The 25,353-nt window shown below is 41.7% G+C and overlaps 1 protein-coding gene across 3 annotated transcripts in view; it reads right to left on the minus strand.

Annotated features, from left to right (window-relative positions):
• Positions 1–25,353, minus strand: part of nod1 (nucleotide-binding oligomerization domain containing 1) — a 60,858-nt gene that overhangs the window by 5,651 nt on the left and 29,854 nt on the right. For all 3 annotated transcript variants that reach the window (XM_078539407.1, XM_078539406.1, XM_078539408.1), the window contains exons 3-8: positions 24,638–24,812; positions 21,655–23,455; positions 14,915–14,998; positions 11,783–11,866; positions 7,874–7,957; positions 4,532–4,615 (exon numbers count right to left, since the gene is read on the minus strand). In XM_078539407.1, coding sequence (XP_078395533.1) covers positions 4,532–4,615; positions 7,874–7,957; positions 11,783–11,866; positions 14,915–14,998; positions 21,655–23,455; positions 24,638–24,812 — 2,312 coding nt within the window. The remainder of the gene's footprint in view (positions 1–4,531; positions 4,616–7,873; positions 7,958–11,782; positions 11,867–14,914; positions 14,999–21,654; positions 23,456–24,637; positions 24,813–25,353) is intronic.

Consider the following 25,353-nt stretch of genomic DNA (forward strand, 5'->3'; position numbering starts at 1 on the left):
CAAAAAGAAAAGGGAAGCATTCGTAAGGGCTAGAAGGCTGGGAACAGATGAAGCCCGTGGAGAATATAAAGAAAGTAGAAAGAAACTTAAGCAAGGAGTCAGGAGGGCTAAAAGGGGTCATGAAAAGTCACTGGCAACCAGGATTAAGGAAAATCCCAAGGCCTTTTATACATATGTAAAAAGCAAGAGGGTAGCCAGGGAAAGGGTAGGCCCACTCAGGGACAGAGGTGGTAATCTGTGTATGGAGCCAGAAGAAATGGGAAAGATACTAAATGAATACTTCTCATCAGTATTCACCAAAGAGAAGGACTTAGTGGTCGATTTGTCTAGGGAAGAGTGTGTAGATAGCCTGGATCATGTTGCGATCAAAAAAGAGGTGTTAGGCGTCTTGAAGAATATTAAGGTGGATAACTCACCAGGGCCAGATGGGATCTACCCCAGAGTACTGAGGGAGGCATGGGAGGAGGTTGCTGGGGCCTTGACAGAAATCTTTGTATCCCCACTGGCTATGCGTGAGGTCCCAGAGGACTGGAGAATGGCCAATGTTGTTCCATTGTTTAAGAAGGGTAGTAGGGATAATCCAGGAAATTACAGGCCGGTGAGCCTTACGTCAGTGGTAGGGAAATTATTGGAGAAGATTCTTTGTGACAGGATTTACTACCATTTGGAAGCAAATGGGCATATTAGTGAGAGGCAGCATGGTTTTGTGAAGGGGAGGTCATGTCTCACTAACTTGATCGAGTTTTTCGAGGAGGTGACAAAGATGATCGACGATGGAAGGGCAGTGGATGTTATCTACGTGGATTTCAGTAAGGCCTTTAACAAGTTCCCTCATGGCAGACTTGTACAGAAGGTAAAGTCGCATGGGATCAGAGGTGAGCTAGCAAGATGGATATAGAATTGGCTTGGTCATAGAAGACAGAGGGTAGCAGTGGAAGGGTGCTTTTCTGAATGGAGAACTGTGACTAGTGGAGTTCCGCAGGGATCAGTGCTGGGACCTTTGCTGTTTGTAGTATACATAAATGATTTGGAGGAAAATGTAACTGAGCTAATTAGTAAGTTTGCAGACGACACTAAGGTTGGAGGAGTTGCAGATAGTGAACAGGATTGTCTATGGATACAACGGGATATAGATCGGTTGGAGACTTGGGTGGAGAAATGGCAGATGGAGTTTAATCCGGACAAATGCGAGGTAATGCATTTTGGAAGGTCTAATACAGGCAGGAATTATACAGTAAATGGCAGAACCCTTAAGTGCATTGACGGGCAGAGGGATCTGGGTGTACAGGTCCACAGGTCACTGAAAATGGCAACGCAGGTGGATAAGGTAGTCAGGGAGGCATATGGCATGCTTGCCTTCATTGGCAGGGGTATTGAGTATAAAAGCTGGGAAGTCATGCTGCAGCTGTATAGAACCTTGGTTAGGCCACACTTGGAATATTGCGTGCAATTCTGGTCGCCCCATTACCAGAAGGATATGGAAGCGTTGAAGAGGGTGCAGAGGAGGTTTACCAGGATGCTGCCTGGTCTGGAGGTTATTAGCTATGAGGAGAGGTTGGAGAAACTCGGATTGTTCTTACTACAGTGATGGAGATTGGGGGGCGACTTGATAGAAGTTTACAAAATTATGAGTGGCATGGACAGAGTAGATAGTCAGAAGCTTTTTCCCAGGGTGGAAGAGTCAATTACTAGGGGACATAGATTTAAGGTGAGAGGAGAAAACTATAGAGGAGATGTGCGGGGCAAGTTTTTTACGCAGAGGGTAGTGAGTGTCTGGAATTCGCTGCCAGAGGAGGTGGTGGAAGCAGGTACGATAGTGGTGTTTAAGAGGCAGCTTGACAAATACATGAATATGATGGGAATAGAGGGATACGGACCCCGGAAGTGCAAAATGTTTTAGTTGACGGGCAATATGATCAGCGCAGGCTTGGAGGGCCGAAGAGCCTGTTCCTGTGCTGTACTGTTCTTCGTTCTTTGTAATTTAACCCCTTGAGTCCGAGTATCATTCTGGTCAATCTATGCTGCGATCCCTTCAAGGTGTCCTTCCCAAGGTACGATGCCCAGAATTGTTTACAGTACTCCAGGGCCTGAATCTTGCGTTCGTCGGGCATGTGTGATTGGCGGGCCCGCAAGCGGACGTGAAATGCGCTTCCACCCACGATCAGACACCAAATGCAATTTCATGCTGGCTGGCCAATCAATGGCCAGCCAGCATGAAATGCGCACTGAGAAAGGCTCAGCGCTGCCGGTGGGGCATGGGAAGAGGATGAGTGCCGAGAGAAGGGAGAATGTGGGCTCGCGTTCCTGAAGGCTGACGGCTGCTGTGGAGCTGCAGTAATTTAAAAATGAAATGAGCTCAATAAACTGCTGCAGACTGTGACAATACTGTAAATGCAAGCACCTGGCAGCAGACTACAGAGCAGATCATCCCTCAAATATCGTCTTTTATTTTTTACCCCAGGCATTTCATCCTGCCCTGGATGTAGTTTGTAGTGAAAATGTGAAGGCTGTCTGGCCGTTTGGCCCATCCGCCAACCGTAAAAGTGAACGGGCCGCATAAAATCGCTGACAATTACCTCCTTAATGGGCTTAATTGCCCACTTAATTGTTGGCGGGCATGCCTCCGACTCCCGTGTGCACCCGCTGACCGTCATGTTGCACATGAGCGCGATGACATCGAGATGCATGCCCGACGTTATTTCGCACAATTCTACGTGCGTTTGGGTTGGAATGCAAGATTCAGGCCCAGGTGCAGTCTGACCAGTATAGCCCTGGTATAACTTTTACCTACTTGTATTTTAGTTCTTTAGATATAATGGACAGCATTCCAATAGTCATTTTGATTATTTTCTGTAGCTGTCCATGACATTTTAATGTTCTATGTAAATAATCTCCAAGTCCCTTTAGACTTCCACTTTTTCTAGCTCTGTTCTATCCTTTCTAGGTCCAAAATGAATGACCTCACGTTTTCCTACTTTGTAATCAATTTGCCACAGTTTTGTCCATTCATTTAATCTATGAATATCAATTTGTAATTTATGCTTCCATTTACATGGTTTACAATGGTGCTTATCTTTATGAAGCCAGCAAACTTGGATATGGGGCTTTCTATTCCATCATTTAAGCCATTAACAAATACAGTGTATGATTGAAGTCCTAACACAGGTCCTTGCAAGACATGAGTCACTTCCTGCCAGTTCGGGTACCTACCAATTATTCCTACTCTCTGTCTCCTTCCGTTTGGTCAATTTCCTCCCCAGGTCAATAATTTGCCTTCAATTTCATGAGCTTCAACTCTAGCTAACAATTTCTTTAGAGGGACTTTATCAAATGCCTCTTGGAAGTCCTTATAATTAACATCCATAGACATTCTCCTGTCCAATATTTCTATCACCTCTTCAAAAAGTTCAGTCTGGTTCTTCAGTTATGACCCACTCTTTGCCAATCCTGCTGGCATCCTGGCTCTCTGATCAGCTGAAACATTTCAAGGTGCTCAGACGTTAGGCTAACTGGTCTATACTTCGCTGGTTTCCCTCTCTCGTCTTTTTAATTGCATTGTGACATGCACAATCTAAAGGAATAATTTCTGAAACAAAGGAACTTTGGAAGATTATAGTTAGGGCATCTTCAATGTTCCCACCTTCTTCCTTTAATAAACAAGGATGGAAACCATCCAGTCCTGGGGACTTGTCACCTTTATTTTCTTCATTACTGTTATTTTGCTTATGAAAATTTTGGTGAGTCCCACCTCTGATTCAATATTAGGTTCCTTGAGATGTCCGTCATATTACACTCTTCCTCTACAGTAAACACTGGTGCAAAGTAATTAAACATGTTTGCCATTTTCTTATTTTCATTTACAATGTCACTGCAATCAGCCCGCGTTGCTCCTGACAACTTGCTCTTTCCTAACATAATTGTAGAAACATATTTGCTGCTGATTCTGACATCTCTTGCAAGTTTCTTTTCATACTAAAATAAAAACAGAAAATGCTGGAAACATTCAGCAGGTCTGGTAGCATGGCAGAGAGAAAAACAGAGTTAACGTTTCGAGTCGAATGTGACTCTTCTTCAGTTCCAAAGAAGAATCATATTTGGCTCGAAACACTAACTCTATTTCTCTCTCCACAGATGCTTCAGACCTATTTCCAGTACTTTCTGTTTCTGATTTCCCGCATCTCCAATATTTTGCTTTTCTTTTCTTAAAATTCCTTAAAATCAATTTTGTCACCTTTTGTTATTCTTTGTATCTTTCCTATTTGCTAGTATCTGTGCTAATTTTTGGATTCTATTATGCTTTTTCTTTTCTTTTTATTTTGTTCCTTATCCCTTTAGTCATCAATGGCTCTGTTTTTTTCTGCAAATATAGCTCTTGCATACTCTCAAGCCAAGACCACTGGATAGACAGGGCAGCTCAGTGACATTATATCACCATTGGAGCAAGGTTACAGTTCTCAGGGGATGAACTATTTTGGTCAAGCAGGCTTTTACCTGGCTTATGTCATCAAAATGCTGCGATAAATGAGATTACCTGAGCTCTTTTATAGAAGGGTGGTTTCTTATAGCTTCAGCAAAGGCGACAGCGCCTACATCTCCGATCCGATTCCCCCACATCCTGTAATTAAATTCAAAATTTCTCAGGTTGGCAATCGCTATTCAAACAAAGCAGATATATATACAATGTGTGAGAATAAAGTGACCTTTTTTTATCATTAATGGATTTGCTACATTTAAATAGCAGAATTGTTACGTTACAAACAAATTTAAAATCTCCAGGCCAAGTAATTTTCTATAATGGGTACTTGTTGTAGGGAAACACCTCTTCACAATTAAACAGAATGAATGCAGCCACCTCTCATGAACTGCTGAGAATTTCAGTAATACATTACGAATTGACAACTGTGAAGCTGCAAAGCAAGGGTTGTTTTAAAAATCAACACATATTCCTTCTCCTCTCTATGGTCTCTTTCTGTCACAAACCATCCTTTAATGAAGGAAAAAGGTTAGTGAGCTGCTCCCCACCCAATGGCAATGCTACTCGATGACTTGTCTCCATGAAGTTCACAGGGATAGTTCTGGGTAACTCTTCTGATTCTCTCTCCCTCCCTCAGAACAAGCCCTTGCTTGATGCCTTCCCACATTGGCACTGCTGAAATAAAAATAGAAAGTGCTGGAAAAGCTCAGTAGGTCTTGTACTGGCACTGCTCAAATTGGAAGCTCACCATCAGTGCAAACCATTTTTAGATGTAGCATGCTTAAAGCATGTGTCTGCTCTTCAGGGAAGCTATGTTAAATAGATCAGGGACCCTGTTCAGGGTGGTACTTCATCTACACGTGCCCCTTCTCAGGCTGGAACTTTAAGGGCATTAAAAGTACAGTGCAACTGGACTGTACTTCACTGCAAATCACTGGTTAGGCCTCAGCCTGAGTATTGTTGAATTCTGAGTAGCACACTTAAGAGAGGATGTCAAAGCTTCAGAGAGGTTGCAAAGGCAATTTAACAGAATGGTACCAGGGATGAGGGGCTTCAGTTATGTGGAGATATTAAAGATGTTGGGATTATTCTCCTTAGAGCTTACAAGCTCGAGAGGTCTAATGTGGAGTGTTTTGATAGAGTAAATTAGGATAAACTGTTTCCACTGGCAGGAGGCTCAGTACCCAGAAGACACTTATTTCAGATAATTGGCAAAATGACCAGAGGGAGATGATGAGAATTTTTTTTAAGCAGCAAGTTTCTTTAATCTGGAATGCACTGTCTGGAAGAGTGTTGAAAGCAGATATAATAATAAGTTACAAAAGGGAATTTGATATGTAGTCAAAAAAGAAAAATTTGAATGACTTTGGGGAAAGAGTGTCTAAATGGGACTAACTCGAAAGCTCTTTCAAAGAGCCGGCACAGGCATGATGGACCGAAAGGCATTCTTGTGTGACCTTAAGATATGATACTTCTGACAAGATTGTTATTTACTTTCAAGAGCTGTCCTGGTACCTGACTGCCAAGCTTGGGTTGAAGAGCTCTAACTGCTATATTGATGAATTTACAGCATAGCAAGGAACATTTTCAGGAGTATCAAAGACTCACTGCTGCTGTAAAGTACTAGTAGCCACTGGCAATCTCACTCAGAGAGGCCTCAGGGTCATTATGGTGAGAAACAGAAAAATGCTCGTGAAGTTGGAGGTTAAGCTACCTGTGACTCAGTTGGTAGAATGTCTCGCAGTCAGTCCCCACTCTAGATACTTGTGTACATAATCTAGTCGGACACTCCAATGCAATACTGAGGGAGTGCTGTACTGTCGGAGATGCCATCTTTCGGATAAGACATTAAACCACGTAGGGGTAAAAGACCCTATAGCACTATTTAGAAGAACAGGTAAGTTATTCCCAGTATCCTGGCAAATATTTATCACTCAACTAAAACCACTAAACAGATTTATTTCATTGCTGTTTGTGGGATCTCACTGTGTGCAAATTAGTGCGTTGTGGTCTAATTTACAACAGTGACTACAGTGTAAAAGTAAAACACTGTAAAACACTTTGGGTCACCTTGAGGTTGTGCAAAGTGCTATATAAATGCAAGATCTTTCTTAGTATCAATTGGTGCCCTTCTGACATTGGGTTTAGAACAAATAGCAGCTTGTTGTGCACCTGACTTTCCTGCATTTGCCTCAGGAATATCCAAAACAAACCAAAAATATCCAAAAAAAACCTGGAAAAACTCAGCAAGTCTGGCAGCATCTGCGGAGAGGAACACAGTTAACGTTTCGAGTCCGAATGACCCTTCAACAGAACTAAGTAAAAACAGAAGAGAGGTGAAATATAAGCTGGTTTGGGGGGGGTGGGGGGGGAGGTGGGACAAGTAGAGCCAGTGATAGGTGGAGATGCTGACACTGAGTAAAGCTAGAGATTAGGAAAAAAATTCCCCCCCACCTCACAGTGAATAAGTGGGGGAAAAAGTTCAATTCCCCATCATTGTGATCCTTTTCCAATGATAAGTACAAAAAAAATCAGGAACTTGAATTTAACTGCATAGTGAGATGATTTATTTTTGGAAGTGTGGTTTAATGGGGAAATAGCGAAGTATTTTTGAATCCTGCCAAGTTCTGATTAGCATGGATAAACAAGATACAGTCCTGGCTTGTAAGGTGGTTTACCATGATTTATTTATAATGTACACCAAAAAAAATGGAGAAAATACTTCCATATTTCTCTTTCAAAATGGATGGTCACACTGATTACTTGTGCTAGGTTTCAGTAACTAAAGGAATGTTGAGTTTCTTTTTGCATACACTTTGATACAAAGGAAATTCCGGGGTTGTTTGTTTAGGAGTCTTTATGCTGGAGAAAACACAAAACTTGTGGTGAAAATGCAACTTTGTACGGATGTTCTTTCAGAGCCACGTTTCGAATTGACATGAAAGCTGCTGAACAGAAGTGAATGCTGAAAAGTGCTGCTGCTGATGAGGTGCAGGCAAAGTTGGAGGCTCCATGCTCCACAAGCAGAGGCCTTCAAAGATGAATAAAAAGAGTTGGGTGCAGTATATAAACCCACAAAAGAATGGGAGGTGGAAGAAAATCTGATTTCACACCAAGTTCCTCCAGGATTGAGGAGCGATTTGATCAAGACGGCTGAAATGTTCTAAGGATTCTTTAGGGTAGGTACGTCAAGAAGTTACACAAAAAACGGATTCATAAATGGGATGGACTTCCAGGTAGAAAGGTGGAGAGAAAAGCCCAGAGTCATTTAAGAAACATTTCATCAGAATAAGATGAACCTAGGGTCAAACTGAAATGAACTAAGCTCATTTTCTTCAGCCAAAATTATCATGTTATTTTACGAATACCAAGAGCATTAAGACCATATTGTACACTCACCCTATATCTTTGATGGCCTTGTTTTTCTGAATTGCTTGTGCTAATAATGTCCCTCCTTCGCTTGTAAGTTTGTTGAGTCCAATTCTGCAATAACAGATTTATTTAAAAGACTTTAACAGTACATATTTATAAAAGTATATTGCTTCAGCCCCAAATATCAGACTTGAAGTTTCCCTTTTTCCTTTATGGATTCTTCAATGCTCAAAAAAAGTGTCCCAACAGTAGAGAGTTAGAAGAGGACTTGTCTCAAGGGTTGAAGAAATTGGGAGTTCACTTCTGCAAACAGCAATTCATTCTAGATCAAGTAGTAATTTTAAGAATGTGGTTGATGGGTTTTTGTTAACCAAAAGTATTAAGGGGTATTGGGCAAATGCAGATATATAGGGCTAAATATTTAAAATATCTAAAAATATGGAATCAGTATTGGAGGTGGTTGGATGCCAAAAATACAGCCACTGCCATACGTGCCAATTTCCCGGATCCCTCCAGGCTCCAGGTTGGGGAGTAGCAGCAGGTCTACCCACCTGCATGCAGCAGGTAGCTGATACAACTTGTTAATGGCCACTTAAGGCCAATTAAAGGAGGCCAATTGGGATTTTCCAGTTGGCCTCCAGGTCCCTGCAGGCAATAGGGCCCAGTTTATCAGCTTGGTGGTGGCCTCACGGCAACAGACTCAGGTGGGGGCGTGGGAGTACAGTGCTCCAGGCAGGTCCAGAGGCCCTCCATGCCTGCCTGATGGATGCTGCAGCAGCTACAGATGACCCTGTAGAGTTTCTTCAGAAAGATTGCTCTTCTTCCCAGTTCTGCCACTTCAATTCTCCATAATCAACTGGCCCCTGTATTTAGAGGTTTGGATTTAAAGGCCTTGAAATTCCTGAAGAACTGCATAAATGGTCATCTTGATCTCTGGTCTATGTGGAGTCATCACTAACACTGGGGTGAAAAAAGTATTCAGTCTTTGCAATCTTCACTCTAACTCATTTCTTTCTCTTCCTTGAAAAATTGTTTTCCTAGGGTAGGATTACAGTAGGGGCTCTCAAAATCCCATTGTAACTTCAGCAAAAGCTCTAGGGAAGAGTTATAACTGGTTCTTTATGCCATTTATCGAGGGTTTCCACTGATCTTCTGTCAAAGCTATGGAAAGAGATTAAGAAAAACCTGCAGAAATTCTATGCCATTATTGTCACTCAGTTGTGATCCCTCTCCTTAAGGATCTGATGAACAAAAAAAGGGCAAGGTCCATCCAATTTGACTTCTATCACCGTGGTAGTTGTACAATAAAATCATAATGGAGTTATTGACTAATCACTATCAATCTTTATCAAATAGTCAACAATAGACTCAGATTCCGCTAGTTTCTTGAAAGATTTGGTCCGCTAGTTGCTGGTCATGATCAAACGCTTCACTCCATCATTGTAAGCACTGATGGGTGCAATAAGGATTAAAAGAGTCATGGCATCATAACAAGCTTGCCCTGCCCTCATCGAACGCAGAGCTGATACACACTAGATGAACCTTCAGCCTTCCACACCCCCGCCCCCACAATTAACTTGCAAAAATGAATATTGTGCATTAGAATGAATAAAAACTCTGAATTTATAATTACAGATTTATTTTACATTACAAAGGAGAATATTATGATACCGATTGTACATTCTCATTGTTCTGCACTTTTCACAGGATATGTACAAGCAGAAATGCATATTATGGGCAGAATTTTGCGCTGATCAGGTCCACGCCTGACCCGATCGGACGTGACATGATGTCAGGTGAGAGTCCTGACGCCATCCCGCGCTCGTGCGATGATTCGGTGGGCGGGCACATGCAAAAGTCGGAAGCGCACCTGCCGATAATTAAGAGGGCAGTTAAGCCCATTAACGGAGTAATTGACTCTGATTTTTCGTGGGTCCTCCAACCTTATGGTTGGCGGATGGGCGAATTGGCCAGGCGGCCTTTACATTTTTCATGAAACCTCATCCAAGGGCGGGATGAGGTTTTCGTTATGAAATAAAATAAAAATAAACATCTGTGGGCAGCACTTTTATCATCTATATTTTCAGGTGCTTGATTCTGATGCTTGGACATTTTCTCCCGGCTTTTGGAAACTTTATTTGATGGTTTTCGGGTCTGCAGCTCTCTGAGGAAGCTTTCTGCCTTCAGGGAGCTTTCCCTCAGCACTCGCCTGTGCCCGTGTTGACGTCATCGCCCACCCTCTTCCTGACCCCACCCTGGCAGCACGGAGCTTTTCAGCACGCATATCACGCTGGCTGGGCGTTAATTGGCCAGCGTGAAACTGCGGTCGGGGGCCGACTGTGGTCGACTGTCTGTTTACCGGCCAATCCCGGGTCCACCGATCGCGCTTGCCCGCTAAGCTAAAAAATTCAGGCCTATGTGTAATGTGGCTCATGATGTAACACAATGTGTTCCGGCAACAGTTAATAGATAATTTTATGCTCAATTTACACAATCGATAGTCATTATGATAGAATGGACTAGATTAAATTGTGTTTTTTTTATATGATTTACCGGTTCGTAGTTTTGAAATGGTCATGTTGATGTACAAATTTGTAAAACTCTAGGGCAATTAAGGATGAATAATAAATCCTGGCCTAGCCAGTGATGCCCACATCCCATAAATGAATAAAAATAAATAAACAGAATGAGGAATCATATAAAATTTTGGAAAAGACCACAACGTGAATACATGGAAACCTATGCGTATGTTGGTATGTGTGGATGTATATCAATGGTTCTTGACCTTTCATTCCCACTGCTGAAGCCTGTTTGTTTACTTATGCAGTGTCATGAATAGTTCATTCAGTTTTTTGCCACCCTCCAAAGTTTGCTGTTCTGGGCGACCGCCTAGTTTGCCTAATGGTTGCACCAGGAGGTGGAAGTAGCAACCCTGTCTAATTTTCCCCTCCTTAATCTAGGTGCGTTAACGCCAGTTGTAACAACCATCTACCCCTCCCGACCACCACCCCCAAGTGTGGCCTAGCTGTCTGGGATCAGTCACCATGGCGAATACCAGAGATCAAACCTGTGGCCTTCCTGCTCAGAATGGCCCAGCTACTCACTGGAGAAACATACTCAGTTACTGGAGAAATTCATCGTCTTTCTAAGCAGATTCACGACTCTGAAACCCAAAACTGTTGCAGTCAAATAAATTTGAACAATTTTCTCCCCTCTTTGTGGCCAACATAAATAATAAACTCATGGATTTCCTATCTAGTCATTCAAAGAAACAAACTTACAGATTATTATTCTGCAGCATTGTTACAACCTTCATAATAATCAAACTAACCTAAGCAGTACCAGTGCTTCAGTTGTAGCTCAGTGGTAGCACTCTTGCCTGAGTGAAAATGTTGTGGTTTCAAGTTCCACTCCAGAGACTTGAATCCAGACTGAAGCTTCATTGCGGCACTGAGAGAGTGCTGTGCTGTCATAGGGGCTGTCTTTAAGACAACTGAACCCCCCCATCTCCCCCTACCCTGCCTTCTCATAAAAGGCTGGTCCCATGGCATTATACAAAGAAGAATAGGGGAGATCTCGCTGGTGACTTGACCAGTTTTTATCCCTCTATCTATGTCACTAAAGTAGGTTATTTGGTCATTATCTCTTCACTGCCATATTTCCCTACATTGTAACAGTGACTACCCTTCAAAAAATACTTCCTTGGATGTGAGGCTCTTTGAGAGATCCTTGCTATATAAATGTAAACTCTCTTCTTTTAATGGGCTTTGCGATGACTATGAGATGCAATAATATTAATCAATCTCTTTTCTAACATTAAAAGCATGCCTTAGTATTTCTGTAGTTTCAGTCTGCCATTGGTTAACCCCAATGTTGGCATTAACGTTAAATATAGTACAAGTAATTTGCATAAACTGCCAGCATATTATTTCTTACTTTAACGTTCGCAGATATGGGCATTCTTCAACAATTCGGGCGATGAACCGTGCACCAACATCAGTGATCTGATTCCTGTACAGGCTGGAAAAATAACAAACCTTTTTTTAAGAGAAGTGACTCATCAGTGGGGTGACACCCATATATCGGCAATTAATTGCTATCTGCAGTTTGTAAATCTTTCCGCTCCGGCATCATCATTCACTAGCTAACGGAGCTTGTGAACGGAGTAACGTGATGGAATATGATCAGAAAATAAACAACTGACCCTTTTAAGTTGCTTTTACATTGGCTTCCAAAACTGCAAGCCAGTCATAGAATGGTCACAGCACAGGAGGCCGCCATTCGGCCTGGTATTGCCTCTCTGTAACAGCAACTCATCGAGTCCCATTCCCCAACTAATTCCGCCTTGCCCTTTCCCTGTCGGTCTGCAATTTCTTTCTTTTCAGGTGCTGATCCAATTCTCTTTTCTATCTGCCTTCACCACACCTTCAGGTTGTGCATTCCAAATCCTAACCTTTTGCTGCATTAAAAAAAAGCTTTCCCTCGTGTTGCTGTTTGTCAACCACCTTAAATTGGTGCCCTCTGGTTCTTGACCCTTTGCCAGTGGGGCAGTTTCTCTCTATCTTCTCTGTCCAGATTCCCCGTGACTTTGAACACTCCTCTCAACCCTGGTCCCTCGTCCCTGAAACCATTCTCGTAAATCTTTCCTGCAATCTCTCTAAAGCTTTCACTTCCTCCCTAAAGTGCCCAGAATTGGATTCAATACTCCAGTTGAAACTGAACTAAAGTCATAAAGACTCGAAACGTTAACTGATTTCTTCTCCACCAATGCTGCCAGACCTGCTGAGTTTTTCCAGGTAATTCTGTTTTTGTTTTGGATTTCCAGCATCCGCAGTAGCTTTTAGTTTTTTGTTTTTACTTCCTTGCTTTTGTTCTCTATGCCTCTGTTTATAAAGCCTGGGATCCTGTATGCTGAAGTACAAACTTTTTCCCACTAGAGACTGACAGTGAGCTGTTGGCAAAACAGGAACAGGAGTAGGCCATTTTCTCTTTGAGCCTGTTCTGCCATTTAGTTAGATCTGTACCTCTGCTCCATTTACCCACCTTATTACCATACCCCTTACTACATTTACCTGACTAAAAACTCTCTCAGTCTTGAAAATCTCATTTGACCTAGTAACCACAACATTTTGGGAGAGTGTGTTCCAGACTTCCACGTACTTTAAGTGAAAAAGTGCTTCCCGGTTTCATTTTAAATGGCTTAGCTCTAATTTTAAGGTCATGTCCCCTTGCTCTGGATTCCCCCACTGGAGGAGCTTCTTATCATTTTAAATTTAATTAGATTACCCCCTCAATCTTTTACATACAAGGACATACAAACCAAATTTATGCAACTTATCCTCATAATTTACCCTTTATGCCCCAGTATCATTCTGGTGAATATGCGTTGAACGCCCTCCAAGGTGAGAGACGGTGCCCAAAACTGGACAGAGTACTCCAGTTGGAGTTTGACCACAGCTCTATACAACGAAAGTATAACTTCCTCCTTTTGTATTCCAGATTCCCTGAGGCAGAGGCCAACATTCCACCACCCATTTTGATGTTTTTTGGTCCTGTACAATAGTTTTTAGTGTTTCCACTGCTCCTCCACAGTTCCTAGTTTCTCACTGTTAAGAAAATATTCTGATCTGTTTTTCTTGGATCCAAAGTGGATGACCTCACAGTTTTCCACATTGTCTTAGTCATTTTCAGCAAGGGTTAGTAATGAGGCAAGACTACTGTAGCTGTATGTTGGTTATGAAGAGATGGGTATAATGAAAAACGACAGGAAACTTAAAACAAAAACAAAAATAAAAATACCTGGAAAAACTCAGCAGGTTTGACAGCATCTGCGGAGAGGAATACAGTTAACGTTTCGAATCTGTATGACTCTTCAACAGAACTTATACTGCCAGCTGTGGTTCAGTGGGTAGTACTCGTATCTTTAAGCCAGAAGGTGATGGGTTCAAGTCCCACTCCAGAGACTAGAGCGGAAAATCCTGGCTGAGACTATTGTGCACTACTGAGGAAGTGTAGCATTGTTGGAGCTGCCATCTTTTGGATTGAGACTGCCCTCTCAAATGAGTGTAAAGGAACCCGTGTTGCTATTTCAAAGAAGGGCAGGGGAGTTCTCCCCAGTGTCCTAGCCAATATTTATCTTTCAACCAACATCACTAAAACAAATTCATTGACCATTTATTTCATTGCTGTTTTTGAGACCTTGCTGTGTTTGGTTGCCACATTTCCTATATTACAACAGTGACTACATTTCAAAAGTACTCCATCGCCTGTGAAGCACTTTGGGCACTGCAGCCATGAAAGGCAGTGCAAGTCTTTCAGGCCTTTCTTTTTCATAGTTAAAACAGAATTATTGTGCACTGAATGAGCTCAGCCTGTGCTGTTTCTCAGAATGTAACATTTCATCATCTATTGACAAAGGGCCGCTTCTCAGACTGAGACACTAAAGTGTGTTAAAATAGGCTTTTGACTTGTGCTACAAGGTGACAATTACAGTCAGAACATCAAAATTTAGAAATCAAAACAATTCAAAACATTTCATACTCAGCTCAACAGCAGCACCCCATGAGCATAAATAACACAGCATTAATTCGATGGAACTCACGAATACTGCAATGGGAAAATGTGAATTTAGAAAACTTATTGGCCAGGTTCTCTGATCCAGTACTCAGTAATGTTTAAAGCAAAAGCTGGACCTGCCCCTGCCTGCAGGGAGTGAAATGTTAATCAGGGTCAGAGTGATCTCGTGGAATAGTTCCAATTGTCTAAGAAGGTCAAAAAGGAATTTTTCAAATTTCACCACACCATGTCACCCATGTACCACCCCCTCACCCCCGCTCCTCCAAATTGGCTTGAGTATTTATCTGTTGTTTTTCTTCTCCCAGGAGATCATATGGTTTCAAGTAGGGTGTGGTAGAGAGTGTGGATATTGTGATTCAGAAGTCAGTGTTGTTTTTCAAGAGAGATTGGATGGACCAGAGGGTCTTCAGGGCCAACAACCATAATTCACAGAATGATTACACGTAATGCTGTATATTCATTGTGTAAAAAATATATTTACTCACCACTTACCCAAGGATTTTAATAATTTTGTACTTTGTGAGTTCTTCAGCCAGTACCTTGGCTCCATCATCTGTGACCTGATTTACACTCAATCTGAGTTTAATGACAAAGGACACATTAGAGTGAACAAGATACATCACACAGAAAAGACAAATGAAGTTATGATAGCTTAGCGATAACTAGCCAATCACACTGCACGAGATGTGAAGATCAAGTCTTCTGCTGAAGCGGGGTGAGAAGGCTGGGGGACAATTGCATCAAAGAAGCAGATACACATATTGATAATCTGGCAGAATAATGTCAAATAAAGAAGCATTGCTGACCATTTTGTATTAATTATTTAATTTGGCTATTTTGACACATTGGATAAAGATGTGATGCATCCGTCAGTCTGAGAGCCACGTGAATAACACATTTCTGATATGGTCACACCGCAGCTTAAGGATGTGCAGGGAAAGAGGAAATGGGTGGCCGCCAGGCAGTCAGGGAGGACCAGACAGGCAGTGCAGGAATCCCCAGAGTGCATCTCGCTCTCCAACCAGCATTCAGTCCTGCATACGAGTGAAGATGATGTTTCCTCCGAGGAGTGCAGCCAGAGCCAAGTGCACAGTACCACGGGTAGCTCATCTACACACAGGCAGGGGGAAAATTGGAAAAGCAATAGAGTTGGGATTTGATTATCAAAAAAAACAGATTCTGCAGCCGCAGACGTGAATCCAGGATGTTAGGTTCTTCCTCGGTGCAAGGGTCAAGGATGTCGCTGAGTGGCTAAAGAGTGCTTTGAGAGGCAAGGGTGAACAGTCAGGGTGGTAGTTCACATCAGTACCAACAGCATAGGTAGAAAGAGGGATGTTGCCCTGCAGGCAGGTTTTAGGGAGCTTTGAAGGAAACTAGCAAGCAGGACCTCAAAACCAGTAATCTACGCATTACTGCCAATATAGAAATAGAAGGAAAGAGCAGATGAACGCGTGGCCGGAGAGATGGTGAAAGAGGGAGAGCTTTAGATTCCTGGGAAATTGGGACTGGTTCCATAACAGAAGGAACCTATACTGGCTGGTCAGATTGCATTTCAACAAAGCCACAATGAATGTCTTCATGTGGCTTTTGGAGAGGGTTTAAACTAACTTGGTAGGGGGGTGAGAAACAGTACGCAGCAATAGAAAGGAGAAACAAGGTGCACAAAGGATTGGGAGAGACTGATTGCACTAGAAGAGGAAATAGTAAGGTATTAAGGTGGGGTCAGAGTAGAAGAGAATGCAATTAGGTCTAAATTAGGTTTACTGTTCATGTATGTAAACTCACAAAGTGTGATAAATAAGGTGTAGATAACCACATGGGAATACAATGTTGCGGCAATAACAGAGACCTGTCTCAAAAAAGGCAGGAATAGGTACTAAGTATTGCTGTACACAAGATATTCAGGAAACATAGGGAAGGAAAGAAAGGGGTGGTGGTATTTCTTAAGGAGAACATAACAGTGCTGGAGAGAGACAACATCCAAGAAGGGAGCAGGACAGAATCTATTGATTACAGCTAAGAAACAGTAGAGGGTCTATTATATTAGGGTATATTCTATAAGCCATCAACTAGTGGGAAAGATATAGAGAAGCAAATTTGCAGGGAAATTACAGAGGTGTAAAAATTATAGAGTAGTGATAATGGAGGACTTTAATTACCCCAATCTAGACTGGGATCACAATAGTGTAGCGTGCAGAAAGGGGGGGATGAGTTTTGAAGTGTGTTCCAGAGAATTTTCTTGTTCAGTGTGCATCTGGCCCAACATGGAAGCAGATATTGCTGGATCTGATTCTGGGGAATGAGGTGGGTCAGTTGGATCAAATGTCAGTTAGGGGAACCTTCAGGGAACAGTGATCAATGTGTTAAAAAGTTTAAGTTAGCTATGAAAAAGGACAAGGAGCCATCTAGGGTAAAAATTTGGAGGAGGGCAATTTCAGTGGCATGAGAGCAGATCTTGCACAAGTCAACTGGGATTAAATGAAATCAAACTGTAATGGAACAATGGGACACATTTAAAGAGAAGATGGTTTGGTTGCAGACAAGATTCCCATGAAGAGGAAAGGTAAGGCAAACAAATCCAGATCTCCCTGGATGACAAAATAGATAGAGATGGAGCAGAAAAAGGGGTATATGACAGATGTCAGGTTGATAATACAAGGGTGAGAACCAGGCTGAATTTCGAAAGAGGGGAAGTGAAAAAGGGAATAAAGAGATGCAAAGTGATGAGAAGAGATGGTAGCTAGCATAAAAAGGAGTTCCAAAAGTCTTCTACAGGTATACAAATTGCAAAGGGTAGTAATAGGATAGAGGCCAAAAAGGGGACCTATACATGAAGAAAGAGGACATGCTGAGGTATTAAATGAGTGCTTTGTGTCTTTCTTTACCAAGGATGAAAATGTTTCTGAAGTCATAGTGCAACAGGAGAATAGGAGGCAGTTCAGGCACTGGATGGGCTAAAAGTTGCTAAGTCACCAGGACTGGATGGGATACATCAAGGATACTGAGGGAAATAAGGCTGGAAATTGCAGAAGCACTAGGCATAATCTTCCAACTCTCTTTAGATACAGGGGTGGTGCTAGAGGACTGGAGAATTGCAAATGCTACCTTTGTTCTAAAAATGGTAGTAAGGATAAACCCAGCAACTACAGCTCAATCAGTTTAACCTCAGTGATTGGAAAGCTCTTAGAAACGATGATCCAGGGCAAAATTAAAAATCATTTGGGCAAGTGAGGAATAATTGAAGAAAGCCAGTGTGGAGGCAAATCTTGTTTATCTAACCTGGTTGAGTTTTTTTGATGGGTTATAAGAGAAGTTTGATGAAGGTACTGTGGTTGATGTAGTGTACAGACTTCCAAAACATATTTGATAAAGTGCAAAGCTGAAGTTGATGGAATAAAAGGGTCTCTGGCAGCATGGATACAAAGTTGGCTGAGCAACAGGAAACAGAGAGTAGTGGTGAATAGTTGTTTTTTAGACTGGAAGAAAGTGTTCAGTTGGGTTCCTCAGAGATCTGTGCCAGTACAACTGTTTTTCTTGATATATATATATTAATGACCTAGACTTAGATGTACAGATAAGGCAACAATGGGTGGACACATGGCAGCTGAAATTTAATGCAGAAAAGTGTGAAGTGATACATTTTATTAGGAAGAATGAGGTGAGGTGATACAAAATAAAGGGTGCAAATCTAAAGGAGGGCGGAGGAACAGAGACACCTGGGGGTTCATGTGAGCAAATTGTTCAAGGTGGCAGGGGGGGTTGAGAAAGTAGTTAAAATGTACACATGATCCTGAGTTTTATAACTAGATGCACGGTGTACACAAGCAGGGAAGTTATGAAGAACCATTATAAAATACTGGTTCAGCCACAACTGGAGTTTGTGTTCAGTATTTCGGGGCACTACACTTTAGGAAGGATGTGAAGCCATTAGAGAGGGTGCACAGAAGATTTATGAAAATCGTTCCAGCGGTTAGGGACTTCAGTTATGCAGATAGATTGGAGAAGCTGGAGCTGTTCTCCTCAGGGAGGAGCAGGTTGAGAGGAGATTTGATAGAAGTGTTCCAAATCATGAGGCGTCCAGACCAAGTACAGAAAGAGAAACTGTTCCCATTGGCAGAAGGGCTGAGAACCAGAGGACATAGCTATGAGGTGAATAACAAAAGAACCAACAGCGACAAGAAAAAACTTTTCTTATGCAACGAGTTGTTAGGATCTGGAATGCACTGCTTGAGAGTGTGGGGGAGACAGATTCAATTGTGGCTTTCAAAACAGAATTGGATAAGCACCTGAAGAGATAAAATTTGCAGGGCTGTGGCGAAAGGGCTGGGGAGTGGGACCAGCTGATTTGCTCTTGCAGAGAACCGGCACAGGCACAACAGGCCAAATGGCTTCCTTCTGTGCTACAAACATTCCACGATTGTATGTAGACATACACCCAATACCTATCTTTAAAAGCTTTACTGCAATGATATATGTATTTGTGTGGGCAAATATTGTATATAACAATAAAACAATAGTCTGACGATGTATTAGATAGGAATGTAAAGAAAGACTTGCATTTATATAGTGCCTTTGAATACCTCAGCGTATCTCAAAACACTTTACAACCAAGAAGTGCTTCTGAAGTGTAGCCTGTCTTACAATGTAGAAAATGCAGTAATCAATTTGTGCACAGCAAGCTCTGGCAAACAGTAATGTGACTTAATTGATATATTCCTGTGTCATTCTTTTCTATTATAAGCAAATTTCTTTGTCCATATTTGTAATGGAATTTGCTTCTATAAACTTGTTGCGCTGTAATAAGGCCCTCCAGACAGTGGTGGTGCTATAGCAGCTCTACTTTGCATCTCTCATTTTTAGAGTGCACACTTCAGCAAAGCTCCAATGCCCCAGTTAACTCTACTTCCCAAATTGCAGTATTTTTTGTCAGGATCTGAGTGTGTTGGATGGTTAACTTAATTATCACTAATGATTACATTCTTTAAGGAAGGCAGGCAAATGAGTGTATTCCATAGTAAATTTTGGACATGAAGGAATTCTGAGCGAATATTTCACTCCACGTGTCAGAGAAAGACTGCAACGTTTCCTTCATGTTAACTGATCCTTAAGGCTTCACCCATCATTGTTCCTATTCTTACAGCCATGATGTAACATAAAGTGGCTGTTCCGACCCAACAACTTGAGATGGCTGAGAAATCGTTAAGTTTATAGGTGCACCCCTCCTGTAATGCATAGGATTATGAGCAAGTCAGTGAAATACAAAATTCTGTTTTGAATCAAGATTGTTTGTAAACATATCTATCCAATCCTCATGTCTTCCTCCTTAGCATTCTGAATATTCTTCACATCTTTCCAATTATTTTCTATTCAAATAACAGTACCAAAGTATTTTCCTGAATACATATATATATACACAATAACAGTGGACACTAGTGCTATAGAAGTGAAATAAATCACAGAATACTTATTTTCACAGTTTCTCCTCATTTTGTTGTTGGTCCTTCACAATAACAACTTGTGTTTATAATGCATGTCACAAGAGTAGAATCAGACAAAAATTGACAATGAAAGAAGAAGTAGGACAGGTGCTCAAAGTTTGGGCAAAGAGATAGGTTTTACGGAACGTCTTGCAGAAAGAGGGAGAGGTGGAGAAGTTTCTGGAAGAATCTCAGAGCTCAGAACCTAGAGAACTAAAGGCATGACTGCCAATTGTGAGGCAACTGACATCAGGAAGACACAAGAAGCCAGAAATGGAAAAAGCAGAGGTCTTGGGCGGTTGGAGGGCTCAAGGAGGTTACAGAGATAGGGAGGGACAAGGGCATGGAGGAATGCTTTTGCTCACCTGAGGCATTAACCTCAAGTCAAAGGTCACGTTGGATTTCAAACTTAGCACCTTCAACTCAAATCTACCCTCATGTTCTGATTCTTGGTTTCCTCAGGAAGAGCAGAAAAGCTAGAATGTGGAATTGCGCAAGAGAAGGGCAAAGTGAGATTTTATGGAGGTGTTCAAAATTGCGTAGAATTTTGGTAGACAGAGAAATTGTTTCCATTGACAGAGGGTTGAAAGCCAAAAGATATAGCTGGCAACAGAACCCAGAAAGGAGCTGAGGATTTTTTTTTTAAACTCAGCAAGTAGCTATCATGTGGAATGCACTACCCAAAATGTTGGTGGAAGCAGATTGAAAAGTAACTTTCAAAAGGGGGGTTGGATATATAGCTGTACTAGAAAAGGAAATGTTAGAAGGGCTATGGGGGATGAGCAGGGGAATGGCTCTAAATGGACAGCCCTTTCAAAGAACTGGTACAGATGCAATGGGTCAAAAGGCCTCCTTCTGTCATGCATGATTCTGTGACATAACTCACTTTGTTGAAAAATGATGTTTCAGTTCTCAAAGCGTGCACCTTTAACATGTGAGATGGAAAGAGCCTTTGTCTATCAGCCTGGCTCAGAGCTGGCAATCTCTCCCCTGAGACAGAGGTTGTGCATTCAAGCCATACTCCAGAGACTTGAATGGGTAATCTAGTCTGACATTTCAGTACAGTATTGTGTGGGTGGTTCATCATCATTTCTGGGATGAACTGTTAAACTGAGGCCCCATTTGCCTGCTCAGGTGTCCATCATTCTCCTCACTACCAAGGCTGATTAACTTGACATTGGTTTCATTGTTTGCGGGGCCTCGCTGTGTAAAATCAAATGCCACATTTACCTATAGGACAACAGTGACTAGAGTTCAAAAGTAATTAATTTTCTGTAATGTATCCTGGGACATATTGGAGGATGCAGAAGATGCTATATAAATGCAAATTCCTTCAGGGAATATACTGTGCATCTGAAGGTGCCGTCCTTCAGATGAGCTGGTAAATTGACCCCCACCACCTCCAAGATGTCCTCAGTAAACATAAAAGGTTACCGAGCACTATGTTGAAGATGACCAGGGGAGTTCTCAATGATGTCCTTCCAATTTCTGTCCCTCAACCAACAATATTTAAAAAAAGAAACAGATACCTGGTAATTTATCATAATGCTGTTTGTGGGGGTTTGGTCTGTGCAAATTGCCTGCCATGTTTTCCTACATTACAACAATTGCTACACTTCAGAAGTACTTCATTGGCTGTGAAGCACTTTGGGACATCCTGACATCCTGAAAGGCGCACGTTCTTTCTTTCCCTTCTATCCGAATGACACAACTAATACTTTGATGAAGAATGGAAGAGAATATCTGAAAACATACCTAACCACTGTGAGTTTATCAAAACAAGGAATTAGCTCTTTCACTCCATAGTCATTGATATTATTGTTGTCCAATTCAAGTGCAATTGATTTTTTACGATGGCGCAAAATATTTGCGATTGCACTGCAGTCGGCAGAGAAAGCATTGCAAAAGGTGAGCTTGATATAATCAGCGCAAATCCCCTTAGCTGCAAGATTGGCTACTGCTTCACTCTGGGTTTCAAAAATGTAGCGCAACAGCCAGATAAAACGGGGCAAGGCTTGCACTTTAGAAAATTCTTCAAATGGCGCTTGAGGAAGATTTTTTAAGTGTGACTTTACACAGTCGGCGAGGTAGGCCTTGAGTGCTGACCGTTTCCTTTGGACACTTCCTGTGGAAGCCAAATGCTTGAATAAGTCCCTCTTAGCTTTAGACAATAGGCCACAGAGGAAAAGTGTAGTGAACTGCAAATGTTCATTCGTTTCAAATGGGTCCTTTCTGTGGTGTGTGTTATAGCCCAAACATCTTAACAAAAGAACGTTGGCCCGGGCTCCAGTCAAGTAGCTATCACATGTGGCAAAAAACCTAATGATTTCCGTTGCACTGATTTTCTCATCCACAACCAAGGAAAATGCAGCAAAGAATGACTGGAGAGTCAAATGAAGGAACTCATATGTTGACTGATTCCCACATCCATCGTAATGTCCTGCATTCTTGACAAAGCCTAACTGTAAATCCTCCTCTGAGATGTCAGCTGCTGTGATTTGCTCCTGACTGAAGATGAAGTTGCTGTTTTCAATCCCCTCTTTTGCCAATTTGCCCAATCTCATTAGTGCATCCTTCTTTGATCTGAATGTCTCACTTTGACTACTGTTTCTTTTGTTCAATCCTGCTTTGGAAGAACGGTTTAGGAAAACCTCTAACATCAACAGGTAAATGTCAGTCAACGTGACATATTCCAACAACTGCTGGGAACTAGACTCGGACTGAAAGTGTTCGTAACATTTACATATAATCCAGCAAAACAACGGCACTGAGCATAAACTGCACAGGTGAGGGTTTGCCTCCAGCTGGGTCAAAACCGAGGTTTGGAGGGGTTTATTTTTGAAGAACCTCTTCAAATACTGCAGTAAGTTGTCCTTGGAAAACCCCTTCAGTGTCACTCTCTTTCTCACCATTCTCAATGGTAGATTTGTACCAGTTCGTGCTGTCAATATTTTTTTGGAACATTTTAATAACTTTCCTCGGAGAAGATTCATCAACAGGGCCACAGGATGTGTGGGGTCAAAGGGTGAAGAAATATCAGGGATATCATTAAGGTCACAGTCAACATTAATTTCATCAAACCCGTCCAGTGTGAAGAGAACAGAAGTTGGGTGTTGTCGGATGTAACTGAATATCTCATCGGCATCTTTGTCGGGGTAACAGTTGTATTTGAACAGTAGATCTCGGAGAGAAATCTTATCTTCCTCCTTAAAACTATTGAATATTCGACATCTAAATTTGAAGAAGAACTTAACATCAGCACAGAGCTCCCCTTTGGACCACAAGTTCTGAAGTCTCTGGAGCAGTATGGTCTTACCAACCCCAGCATCACCAGTTACAAACACTGTTTCTGCATCTTCATTGATGACTCCAGTATCACTGAACAAATCCTCCAAGTGTGAAATGCTTCCTTTGGTTTCATTGACTGCATTGATTAATTCCATAAGAGTCTCAGTGTAAGTATCATCCAACAAGGTGTCTTCTTTCTGGACATACGAAGTGACGAACTTTGTGTCCTGCCGTAGATCATGTTTAATCTTTTGAATGTACTGAGAGACTGAAAAGAAAAATGGAAAGTTATTACAACTGGTTTTTACTCTGTAATTGTAATCATGCAAACAGGCCTACTTACTGTATACCACTTCAGACAACTGTTGGGACCAATACTAACAGTACTAAGAGATAAAATCTATCAGAAAAGGCTGAACAGGCTGGGACTTTTTACTCTAGAAAAGAGAATGCTGAAGGATCGAAGAGAAAACGTTTCCATTTCTAAGAAGTCCAAAACTAGGGCCCATAATTGTAAAACAGTTTCAAACAAATCTTTTCCCGAAGAATGGTAAGAATGTGAAACTTGCTACCACAAGTAGTTGAGGTGAATAGCATAGATGTATTTAAGGAGAAGCTAGATAAGTCCATGAGGAATAAAGATCAGAAAGATATGCTGATAGGGTTAGATGAAGAGGGATAAAGGAGGGCTAACGTGGAACAATTAATGGCGGTATAGACCAGATGGGGTGAATGGCCTCTTTTTGTGTTGTATATCCTACATAATTCAATGCAATATCTCCCAAATTTCACCTTAGGGGTATGGTTTGAAAAAAATATTGTTCTTGGAAAGAACCCTTCCATGCTCATCATTCTCCCTTGGTCTTTCTTAGACACTCTCCAATAGTGATCAGAACACAAGCAAGTTCACAGACAAGTGGCAGCAGTAGACATTACAAGGAAATATTAATAAGGTACAAATTGTAAATTTTGTTTCTTCCTTTTACACAGGCGTTGACAAGAAGAAAGCCAAGGGGGTAAAAGAAAGATGCATACAATCCAGAAGATTTGAGCACTAATTGTTCAAAGTGTTGTATAATTAATAACAATCTAGTCAATCTCCTACTGTGTCAAGCCACGTGTAATCTTCAGGTGAGGTGGGAGAAGCGTATTTAGAGGGCAGGGCATAATTGGACCAGGGAACATAAATAGTTAAGTTTCCATTTGAAAATCGCATATTCTGTCCTTAATTTTGTGTCTGTGTTACAAATTCCCACATCTCTGTTTATAGCAAACTGCTCATGCAAACTTGTCAGGCTGCAGTAACGCTTTGTGCCCTGCCATATCACCACCAGGGGGAAGGTATAATTACAGTGCGACAGGTTTACCTCAGGACTTACAATGGGAAAAGCTGAAAGGAAGAATAATTTATAATTAATTAATTGATTGGATTTGTGGAAGAAATACTTACCGGCGTCTGTGATAATTACTGGTTTGGTCAGTATGTGTTCTGATGGCTGATACTGTATTTCTTTCAGCCATGGGCTAAGGTTGGTGTAAAGCTCACTGGCCTGGTACAAAATGTGTAGGAAATATTCTGCTGTTTCTTCGCCTTTGCTCTCAACCAGATCCAATATTTTTCGAACCTAAAAGAAAGCATGTTACATCGTAATGGATGTCGCAGACATTCACCAGGATTCATAAATCAATCTGATTGTAAGGGCGCAGTGAGTTTGGAGTCTCAACCCAGGTCCTAGTGGGCTGCAGAGCACAGCAGTCCCTCATTTGGCTCAACCTCGCGATTTGGAATGGAAAACATCACGCTAGTACAGGATGGAGTGTGCTTCTGAGGTTGGGGCTGAAGCACATTGCTGGGAGTACAGCAGGTTTAGATCAGCCAAAGCAGTCAAGCCAGGAATCACTTGGTCTACATAGCTACATCTGAATCTGCCTATACTCATGAGGTGTTGGTGCCCTTTCTTGAGAGAAAAGACATACAAGTCATTCCCATTATGGCTAGGTACAAGAAGATCTGACTTTTCTTTCTGAGATGCCAAGACTGGAGACCCAAAAATAACTGAGCACCACAGTGCTTTTTTGTATCGGTCAAAAATCTTCTGTTCACAAATATTATTTCCTGTAACGCTTTTTGAGTGAACATTTGTAATGGAAAAAAATTTCATCAAA

Source organism: Cetorhinus maximus, chromosome 3, assembly GCF_964194155.1.
Source record: "Cetorhinus maximus chromosome 3, sCetMax3.hap1.1, whole genome shotgun sequence".
Lineage (NCBI taxonomy): Eukaryota > Metazoa > Chordata > Chondrichthyes > Lamniformes > Cetorhinidae > Cetorhinus > Cetorhinus maximus.